Here is an 11,998-nt window from a genome sequence, read left to right on the forward strand (position 1 = left end):
TCTTGGGTCTTGGGATTATGAAAACAGTTACAAGCCAACAAGTAATTAAACTCAAAATCCTAATTCCCAAACCTATTATGCTACTCCTATTAAAACTAAATTATTTTCAGTATATTCACTAGCAAGACACAAGGTATTGTAGCGATTATGAGTAGTAAACTACAATGTATTAAATATGTTTCCTTTCGTATAATTTAGATTTATCTTTTTGAATATTTAATCTTCTATAAATTTTATTCTTGAGTCCCAGTCCCAGCTTGGTTAACATCTTTCCACTCGTGTGATTTATATTTTTTTATATTAATTTGCTTAGTTTCTTTTACGTTGTTATAGAATAGTTGATGGATCTATACTCTAGCCATCTTTCATATTTTCTTAATTCATCACCCTTTAAAAAGTAAAAATGTCTAGAGAGTTTTGCTAAGTCCTATAAAAATACGTATGTTATTGCATTCTACTTCTACTAGTGACTTTTACATGATATTTTAAAAAAATACCGAAAATTAACCGAACCGAACCGATACCGAAGAGAAACCGATATGATTGGGACGGTTTCAAAAAGTCTAATTTTGGTTATATATAATAGAATAACCGAAAAATTAGTATGGTACAAATTTTACAAAATAACCGACCGAACCGAACCATTGACCCCCTAGCAGAGAGACTGTTTTCCGATAGATAGATGATTCTAGAAGTATATAAAAACATAAATTGGAAAAGATAGATGACTCTAGGTGAAAATATAGATGATTCTAGAAGTATATAAAAACATAAATTGGAAAAACTACAAAAACTACACCTCTAAATGTGCTCGTGTTAAATCTTTTTTTTTTTTCCCTCACATTTCCCATTAAACATAATAAATTATAAATATATAATTTAAATATTTGATAGAGACCAAAAGTGCTATTTTTCACAAACTTAAATAACCACAAGTGCTCATCAATATATTTAAAGGGTCAATTTTAACTTATCCCCCAAAATAAAGGAACTATTTTTTTCATTTTTCCTCTTTTTTTTTCCGAGAAAAATAATATAACCATGTATAATTTGAAATCCCTCCTCCCGAAAATTTCATAAGTTTTTAGAATGGGGTAAAAATCATTTACCCCCTTCAATTTTTCTCTAAAAATCAAACTTTCCTCTTAACTTTGAACAATAGTCATTCTCTCCCTCTTATCCTATGCAATATCAATTTTGACCTTGACATTTTTAATTCTTCATCTATGTAATGCCTTTTTTTTATATTAAATAGGATAATCTTTTATTTTTTAACCTACCTATAGTTTAAATAATTTTCTTTCTTAGTGTAGATTTACTTAAGTTCATTAACATTATAAGTAAAATAATTTTTTTTATAATTTTATTAAAAAATCTAACACTGTTTTTTTATATTTGTTATTTAAATTTTACGTGCATCAAGTATGTATGTATGTATGTATGCGTACGCATAGATTTTAGTTTCGCTCTCTTATTCTCTATCGTCTATATAGATAAATGAGTTTTGATCGTCATTAATGAAATAATTTTTAAATTATAATTTAGAATGCATTTACAATATAAATAGATAATCTTTTAGAAATCTACTATAAAATTTATCTCTATTTTTATTTCATCAATAACGATCAAAACTGATCATTTATCTATATAGAATTCTATTATAAATTTATCTATATTTTTATTAATTATTTTGTATTACTTCCATTCAAATATGTTTATAAAAATTTTACTCCCTTTTATTGTCACTTTATAAATATATATTAGAGCTTTGATTGCTACAAAAAAAATAAAATTATTTGTATTCTGCTCATTTACTTCACTATAGGATATATTACTTAAATTACTATTTCTCACTCTTCTTTTTTCGTCTCAGAAATAATTTTTCTGCTTTCTACAGGTACTTTTGTTATATAAATTTTAATAAACGAAAGAATTTTTTCATGATTTTAAAAAATTTAAGAGAGAGAGAGAGAGAGAGATAAAGGTTGATATGTAAGGGTAAATAGGTATTTAAAAAAGACAATGGACATAAAAGAGGGAGGGGGGAATGATTATTGTTCAATGATGAGGGGAGAGTTTGATTTTTAAAGCAAAGTTGAGGGGTATAAATAATTTTCACCCTTTTAGAATGTGCCAGATATCTTCTCTAATTTGAAAACATGTTGGGGTCGTTTGATTTAGAACCAAATTATACTGAGGTTGTAATTTTTGGATTAATAATATAAGATTAGTAATGCATAGATTGTAATGCAAAGATTGTTTAGTAAGATATTTGGTTCACTATTAAAAATTAAACATACAATGCATAACTTAAATTTGTATTTGGTTAAACTGCATAAGAGTTTGGAAAGTAATTTGAGGAGAACCTCAATGGCAGTTCTGTCATTCAAGTGCGCATGTTATTTAACCGTGATATTGTTATTCCACAATTATCTCACGTAAATAACACGTTAACTGGTTTATAAGTATATGAGGATTACATATGTTACAATTTAAACTAGTAACCATAGAACAATATAAGTTTTTATATCATACTTACTTCAATTAATACAACAATAAAATATCCTAATATCGAGTAAGAGACATATTCGAATCTTGCTCGAGTGGAGACACCAATATAACTTTATTGTCGCGCCCTATTTTCTCGCAAAAGCAGGTTTCGACTTTGTGACAACTCTTTTGGATGGGAGATAGAGTGGTAAAAAAAGAAGAGTCACTACCTAACGTTTTTTGAGGTGCGTTAGGACACTTATTATGTAGATAACTCTGTTTGACTAGTCAACGCTACCAAAGATCGGGTAAGGGCTCAAATTACCTCAAAGAGAAGGTGTTATGTACTTTTCGAGGTCTACAACTGTGGGTCCCGCCCGAACTTAAGATTATGTGGATTATAATTAGGCAAGATAAACAAAGAGAGTAAGGGTCAAAGAAATTTATTATAACACAATGAGAAATAAGGATTACAAGGATATAACTATGACGGTCTATATTAGACGGCTAAAAGTATAAAGAAGAGGGGGGGATCCTAAGTGGGAAGGGGGGGGATCCTAAGTTTTTAGCCTAAAGGATCACCCCGTGCAGCATAAATAATACTTCGCAATTCTCTTGGGGTAGGGAATTACTCATATTATTCAGCGGGCACAGACTATCACCTCCTACTACCTGATTACTATGTTAAAGTTGTTTATTTAAGCGCTCTAATTCAATTATAAGTCGTGCCCTATGTGTGCACTGCTCGTCCCGTACCTATGGTCCAGGAGGCATTGGACCTCTATTTAAGGTTGGTTCTAGACTTTACTTAGGCTACTCAAATGATAAAACTAGACGACACACAAAACAAGTTAGACTTCATGTAAGGATAGTTAAGGGCTCAAGTTAGCCTCCACACTTAAACAACAAATACGTACAAAAGCAGGTTCTCACATTAGGCGTTAGACAGTTTCAGAACTGAGACAAATTAAAGCCATTTAAGCCCTATAGACATGGTTTCTATATGACCTTGGATTCAGACGTGCAGACAGTTACAGATGCAAAGATGACACTTTAAGCTTATAGACATGATCTCTAGGTGATTTACGCAATAGGGGGCAGTAAGAACCATCAGAAATATTCAGAATTACTCGTGTTTGATCCTATGGGCATGCTCTCTAATAGTGGCATGGCTAAGCAATGAAACAGTGTTTGAAAGTTCAGTATTGACACTTTAAAGCAAGTGGTAATACCCCATAGGCAGGATTTCTAACGATTAACGGTTGAAACTGATTTTTTATAGCCCCTATAGGCATATTTTCTAGGTGAGCAGTATAATAATAATAGCAAATTAACCAATTAAAGTCCTATAGGCATGATTTCTGGATGAAGATCAATAAAACATAAGCTAGTATAATCCTATAGGCATGCTATCTAATGAATATGCTACAGTTATTGAAGGAATGGTTATTGATATTTGTTTCCTATAGGCATGTTGTCTAGTAACACATGGCAGTAGACATAGGAATAAATAAAGCACGTATGCTTTGATAGTAGATAAGTTGTGTGAGTGTGTGATTCTCCTAATGGCATGATTTCTACCAATGTACATGTAAATTGAATAGCACAAATGACAGGTTAGATAAAATAACAAGTAGATCATACGAACCCAATAGGCATGTTTTCTACTCTTTAATGCAAACATTAGAGTATGCCCATTTTTTCGATTTCAATAACATCCCAATTGTTTATTACAAAATTATTACAGACCCAATGATGAATGTAATTATAAAATATTATACAAGCAATAAGAGTAGACCTATAGCAGGCCCAAAAGGAGATACCCAGTATTTCCTGGGCCTTCAACAAACGCTTTCTTCACAAATATTATACTCAAATCCCAACAGTGACTATATTCACCAGCACAGCCCACAAACCATAGAGGAACTCAAACCAAACCAAACAACCACAGATTGATCATATGACCCAAACATTGAATCATACGGAAATCACTTAAACAAACCAGTTTCCATATTCAGTAGATAGAATGAGGAAATAACTGAGTGTCAGAGACGAACCCCAAATCATAGTGTGTCAGAGTTCACAAGGGTCTCAAATGGACCCTGAGCAGTTCTCACACTAGGGAGATCAATAGAGAAAGTCTTAGTGGCCTTGACTTTCAGCCGGCCAAGAGTAATAGATTCAGAATAGTGTAGGTAACCAATGAGAGTGGGAGAACAATGATTAAGGGACAAAATTTGGAGAGATGCACTTGTATTTTAGAAAGCAGACATAGCAAAGTTGCTTAAAACCAGAACATGCTAGTTAAGAGGGTCAACAAGACTTAGAGACAGGTTGCTATTACAGGTTTAACACTTAGCAAGAAATAACATATTGGCAGAAAACACATTGAGAGAGTTAGAGGAGAATCAAGTTTTCTAAGATTACAAGATTAACATACAAAGGTGCATAATACCAAACAAGTCTAAGTAGGACACTAACTTAGAAGGTTTAAAGCTTAAGGATCCAAATTATGCTAAATATCCATCCCAAATCAAAAGACAGACATGTTAACTTACATTGTGAAGCAAAACAATGTCAAGCATGGTAGGGAAACACAAATTAAGATAGTCATTCCAAAGGTCCCAAATAATCACTGAGGCTACAGAATCATGCAAACCAAAGACATGCCGAGGGACACATTAACATGGGAAGCAAGTTGATGTTCGGCTATAATTTCATATTTTAGTACATTGTTTACCTTACATTTTAGATGATTTGGTGCCAAACTATACTTTATTTGCACGTAATTGAGTCTATTTTATGTGTAGGTACATTGGAGATGAAATTAGAGAAAAAGGAAGATTTAAAGTAGCGTGCTCGAAAACAGTTGGAAAGAAGAAAGAAAAAAGTGAGCAGCGAAAAAATGAAGAAGCTGGCGAAGCGAGCTATGGAGCTCGCGTTAGAGCTGGCGAGGCGAGCCTCTGACTCGCGTGGGAGCAGGCGATGCGAGGGGTAAGGCGAGGATGAGCGCATTGAATGCCTGGCGCCGCACGGTCTGGAGCGAGCCTGATCCGAATTTTGAAGGCTTATTTCGTCTCCTTGTTTGACTAGGACTTGGGCTATGTCATTTAGGTCTTTTTCTACACATATAAATAGACATTTAACACCACTTTGGAAGGAGTTTTGCGATGGGAGGCAAGAATAGCTCGTGAAACACCAGTTGGGAGATAGAATCATCGGTTTTTACATTCCTTCATCTCTTTATTTTGTAATTTATTTATGCAAAATACTTGGGATATTGTTACTATGAGTATCAGTAGCTAAACTTCTAATCTAGGGTTTTGATGGAACCTATTGGAGGATGATTTTCCTGTTACGTTAATATAGATTTGCCGTAGTTTTTCTCTATTTGTTCAACTACGTTTATATTGTGGTTGGTTGAAGAGCTCTCAATCGACTGTGCCTATTTAGTGTGTATTACTCGGAAGAGAGTGCATATTTAGGTAGTTGTTGAGCAACATCACTCCTAACATATATGAGGGATCAATACGGAGGGTTTAAAGGTGGGATTAGGAATAACGAAACCTCTGTGCGATCCGAGTGAGCCATAGCTTAGTGCCAGCTAGAGTAATTCGGAAAAATATGTCTAGTAAATTATGATAGTTACTCGGGAGAGAATTATGACACTCGGAGAGCTCATGATCAGTAGAAAAAACTTAGGCAAATTTATAGGAAACATAGCGGAAAGGATTCCGACAATAGGGGAAATCAAAACCTTAGACCATTCCAATTCTTGTCTACAACCTGTTCATAGTTAGTTATTAATTACTGCATTTTCATTACGTGATATTTAGTTAGTAAATATCCAATTTATTATTTAAATATTTATGAATATTGATTGCGTGAATTTGTGCGAGTCTAGTAGTTGTGCTTAATATGTTAATTCCTTGTGGGATTCGACTCCGGACTTGTTAACCGTAATATATTTACAACGACCGCTTAGTCCTTTTTATAAGGCATAATTGGGCGTGATCACAAGTCATAGTTGATAGTGAAGGTCTTAACATAGATTAGAACACATTATAAATACAAGTCAGCCATTACAGGAATTCGAAATAGAGTAGGAATGAAAACTCATGTCAAATAGTAAATGTAAGCGTTCAGGTGCCAAAACATTAGGCTAAATGAACTTAAGAGGGTCTAAATTATTCAAGGGAAGTATATTCAAATAACATCTCTCAAAAATTAAAAATTTTAGGTAAAAATTAAATGCTAAAGAGGTTCAGATCATAAGACAAGTTTAATACTAGCAAAGTTACACACAGAGATGGTCTAAGAACACATTAGGTCATGAAATTCAGAGGCGTGAATATACAGGACATAAACACAGAAGAATGAAATCGTAAAGCCAAGAGACTTACCAGTTATCAGTTGAATAAACAGACAACGAGAAAGAACTAATTCCACAGTGCTCTGAATGTCAACAAAGAGCAAGAACCCAGATTCTTAATGCGTCAGAGTTTTCAAGGGCTTCAAATGAATCCCGGGCAGTGCTCGCACCAAGAAAAGTTAAAAATTGAATTCCGGTGGCCTTGGCTTTCAGCCGGCCAAGAACAAGAGTATAGAACAAGAGAATAAGAGAACAATAGAGTAATAGCTTCAATATTTTTAGTGAATCCGGATAATTAAAAAGTCTGTTTCAAAGGGGAAAAGGGGAAGGGTTTATATAGTAGTAGAAATCAAACAAACAAATCAAGGAAATACCATAAAATCAACAAAAATAAGGAAATAATAACATGTAGAATCAGTAAAAGTCAGATTAGAGAAAAATTAGGTAAACCCTAGTTGACAGAAATCGAAAATTGGCTGGAGATCTTGGCTAATAGGACCCATATAGCCTTGATATAAATGTATCTAGACGAAATATTGTCTGAATCCCAACGATTAGAACTGATTCCCTTTGATTTGAAGATTTGTACCTTGCCAAAAATAGAGCAAGTACTATGTAATACCACAAAGAGGTAACAAATGGAGAAGAAATATGGATATGATAAGTAAATAACAGGTGAATCCATGTCTAATGGGATTAGAAGAGGGATTGGTGAAGGGCGACGATTAGGGTTCTTCAGAGAGAGGCGAGACAGAGAGAGTTTAGAGGTGGCGGGTAGTGGGATTTGTCTCTAGGGTTTGGGTATTGGGAGTATAAGGAAAATGAGGGGAGTGTTGTGAGCCGTTGATCAATTTTGATCAATTTTGATCAACGACTGAGATTTAAATAGGCTGGGTCAGGTTTTGGACTAGGTAGGTTCATTAGGTTGCTTGGGCTGGTGGGGTTATTGGGCCAAGGGTCTATTGGTCCAAAATTAATCCTAATTTTGGGCCAGATTTTAAAAATAGAAAATTAAGGAAAATAATTTAATAATAAATTATAAAAAATACTATTTATGCAAAGTAATATTTTAAAATAATAGTAGAAGATTATAAAAATGTAAGATATTATTTTTACCTTAAATAAAATGATAAATGCAATAAAAATTATAAAATACGGGCTATTATTGCAAGATTGTGCAAATGTCCTAAATATACTAATGTAATTATAAAAAACAGAGTAAAATATCTGAAGCAAGTATTATAGATGCAAAATAATAATTTTAGGTTATTAAGTCATCACAAAATAATTGAAAGGAGTAATTAAAAAATACTTAAGTAATTTAAATACAGAAAAATCAATTTTAAAGCTCTGAAAATTATGAAAAATTATAGAAAAATGCTTGTATAGATTTGTAACTAAATAATGATGCCAAATGATGTTTTAAAAGTATATATACTATTCGAGAAAATATGAGGGCAAAATTGGGTATCAAGATTTATAACACGTGTTCCATCTAGCTTAGGGAATGAGTTTAAATTGCTAAAATATATGACAAAATTAACTTAGGAAATTATATCACATTCCTCTGTTTGTAAAAATTATTTCGATGAATCATATATATTGTACATCAAAATTTACGTAGAAGCATTTATGTGGCTTACAAATTTGTCTTAAAAGAAACTATGATTATACACGAGTATGTTCATTATATTCTTGATTTATTAATAATATACGTTCTATAAAAACAGAATCTATTTTTTTTTATTGATTTTAGTGAGTTTCAGAGCAAATACATAAAAAAGTTTTTCTTATTCACATTTTCTGCAAAGAAAAACTAAAATTGACTTAGTTGTGCCATTTTACCAAATTAAGAAATTCAGCTTCATTGGCAACAAAATTTTTTAAGTCGAATTTCAAAGTTTTTCATCATCGTACAAATAGCGTATAGAAAAACTTATAAAGTTCACAAATATGTTTAAGTTTTCGAATTTTCCACCAAATGCTTCCAAAAGAAATTTCTATTATCGCATAACTGAAAATAAGTACTCCTATGATTGTTATTTCGAAATTAAAGGCGTTGTTTGGAAATATATTTAAACTTTTGCACATTCTTTTCAGAACATCAAACTTCGTTTGGTCACAAAGTTTTTGGCAAAAAGAGTAATTTTTTTTCAACTTTAAGAACAAATCAACTTATTTGAAAAACTGAAAAACTACTTCTATTATTATTCTATATAACACAAATCTTTTCCTATTCCTCCATTGTTTTCTTTAAGCAAGACGAACCAGATAGAAACATAACTACATTCTGATCTCAACCACATAACCATCTTTTAACTTTGTATTGGGCACTACCAGCTGGCCATATACTGAAACCAACTTCCTCTCTACGCCAGCTCACCTAGCAGCTAAGCTGCAGTGCTAGTGGTGCTCATGCGCATTATATCTCAGTAGGGGTGGCAATTTGGCAGGTCAGATCGGATATGGGCGGGTCGAAAATGGGTAATGTAAAAACGGATAAATTATCTGACCCGACCCATATTTAATACAGATAGAAAATGGGTTATGCATGACTTATTGAATATGATCACTTTTGGGATAATTCCTAGCCTATGCTAACTCATTCACTGTACATTTATGTGCAAACACAATGAAGATTGAAGGAAATAGGCATGGATAGATCAACCGAGGCTGAAAAGAAATACAAACCCAGGATCCAAAAAATGCCTTCTTATAAAGTCACAGTTTCAGGTTCTACATTCTCTCTCTCTTTCTTTAAAAATAAGTTCATGTTCTACAATCTTTAGTCAGTCACCTGACAAAACCAGCTTTTAAAGTTTCATCCATCGAGTTAATCCACTACTTTGATGAGCCAAACTGTCCTCTATCTTTTCCCCCCCCTTTTTTTTTTCTGTTTCAAATTCTCAACCACCTGCACTATGCTGACCGTGAAGCAAATCACTATCTTTCTGACAACATTTGTTATCAAAATGATAGCTTATGTCAAACAACAGGAAGCTGAAATAGCAAGATTATTAGAGGGAAAGGAAATGAAATTCCCATACATGCCACACTTTTGGTGTCGTAACCACTGATCAGTGCCAGCCTGCCAGGAATAAGTACTTTTCAATAACTGGTGATGCCTTTTTGTTATAGTCTCTTCCCATACATTGGATGGGCATTGATCAAAAGAACAAGCCTAATGTCTATTTACATGGTTTGGTGGCTAACTTCATTCATCATCATTGACAACATTATTACGTCTCCAGAGTATTATATAAGAGCATAACAATGATTCTATAAGAATACAAATATAGGAAAAATCAACTCGCGGAAAAGTAGCAGATATGATAACAAGAACTTCAAAGCAGTCTCATAAGTTTGACACATAATCACACCACTTCTAACCAATGAATGTAAGACATAATCTGATTGCAGGAAGTAACTATATTCACTCACTCTACATCAAACCCTTTCTCTTGGAGCTCCGAAATAACTTCATTCTTCATCCTCATCCACAACTTGAAGGCTTCTTGATCAAATTTCTTATCCTGCAATGCTTCCTGAAAATTATAGGAATCTTTATCAGATTCAACAACTCCCTTAGGACCAATAGTGGTACCAATCATCCCACCTCTGGCAATAAACTCCTCCATTGCCTTCTCATCACCTGGATATGGAAATTTCCGGCGTTCGTATAGGTGTGCTAGTTCTTTTTCTTCCTTTGGCTTGGGTTTCAGGGTCCACCAACCAAGTGGCGAAGTCTCATTCCATAACCACGCTACGCCGAACAAAGTGTAAGTACAAAGCAACGCCTTGCCCACTTGCTTCCAGAAGTGATAGTCTTCTTTTCCTAACCCAACTCTCTTCAGGAATTTCTGGGCATCGAATGATTTTGCAACCAAAGCACCTACCAAAACAGTCGCATTCACATATATGTATAAAATTACTCATCTTTTTGTCGTTTGCATAACGAAAATTTAGTTCAAACATTCCGTCGAACAACTGTCATGCCTCATACAGTTAGAGTAAACTCAACATTTGTTAAACCTAAAATTCCATTTCATTGGATGATATATCCTGTTTTACAGAAGAATATACAGAGTTAATACTTCTTTTAGTCTGATTTTGGAGCTTTTAGAAATGGGTTGCGGCAAATACTAGAAGTGATAGTCGAATCATAAGAGGGGGAAAAACTTGAAAAGCAAACAAAATAAGCTCAAAATTATTGGTTCTTCACCTGTTTTGACATCATGAAATCGCTTGCGAACCATCGAGGAAGGTGGAGAGGAGAAGTAGGATCACAAATTTCTCTTTGCTTTTGCTTGTCCTCTGGTTTCACTTTAGTCGCTTATTTATTGCATTCTTCTAATTCAGTGCACATTTCACTGTGTTACAGGTGGCTTGTCCTCCGGTTTCACTTCCTCAAGCTTGTTTGGATGTATTGTATTGTTACTTAAATATTTGTTTTGATTGTTATTTAAATTTTATTTTATCGTATGTTAAATTTATAGTTATACTTTATGGAATGACTCATTTGGTGTGATCGCATCGTTAACTTATTTTTTCTTTCATCTTTCCCTTTCTTATTATTAAATAATTATATTTTATCTTTTATCTTATTTTTGTTATATAATAATTATTACTCATACTTTAAAAAAAATAATATTACAAGTTTATTCTTCGTATTGTTGGTGCATAACATCATAAAATAACGTTAAACAATACAATCTTTTCAAACATTGTGTATATCAGAACGATACATTACAATACAATATAATAATATATAATATATTATGAAACGATATCATCCAAACAAGCTGTTAGGAAAAAAGAAGCAGCCTAAACAATAATTTCACTTTGATCCAAATTATGGGAAGGCCCTTTTGTTATGAAAATGATAAAAAGACTTCTTTGCATTTCGCACCCTTGATGTATATACTATTCTTTGATTTTACACTCGATCCTTCTATCTTTTTCCATTTGATCCTCTACCTTTTCATTTATTTACAAAATCAAAAAGAGTTCATTTTGTGAGGATGAAATAGGGATGATATATTACTATTTATTCTTTGAGAAAAAATGTTGCATCTAATTAGTTGAATTACTTCATCCAACAGGCAACAGCACAACATTGATTACTGCCCTGTCAAA

General features: G+C 33.1%; 1 protein-coding gene across 1 annotated transcript; it reads right to left on the reverse strand.

Moving 5' to 3' along the window:
* Positions 1-10,172: 10,172 nt before the first annotated feature.
* LOC104110218 (uncharacterized) lies at positions 10,173-11,277 on the reverse strand. The gene is made up of 2 exons (XM_009619670.4): positions 11,085-11,277; positions 10,173-10,754 (listed from the first exon to the last, which is right to left on the reverse strand). The coding sequence occupies exons 1-2, from the start codon at positions 11,116-11,118 to the stop codon at positions 10,300-10,302; spliced, it is 489 nt and encodes a 162-aa protein (XP_009617965.1). The 5' UTR covers positions 11,119-11,277; the 3' UTR covers positions 10,173-10,299.
* Positions 11,278-11,998: the final 721 nt, after the last annotated feature.

Source organism: Nicotiana tomentosiformis, chromosome 3 (assembly GCF_000390325.3).
Source record: "Nicotiana tomentosiformis chromosome 3, ASM39032v3, whole genome shotgun sequence".
Classification (NCBI taxonomy): Eukaryota; Viridiplantae; Streptophyta; class Magnoliopsida; order Solanales; family Solanaceae; genus Nicotiana; species Nicotiana tomentosiformis.

Bases quoted from the DNA above. Each gene is read 5' to 3' on its own strand.
- LOC104110218 (XM_009619670.4), bottom strand. From the start codon at position 11,118: ATGGTTCGCAAGCGATTTCATGATGTCAAAACAG. The intron at 10,755-11,084 runs GTGAAGAACCAA...CTGTTTTGGTAG, and splicing joins ATTTCATGATGTCAAAACAG to GTGCTTTGGTTGCAAAATCA.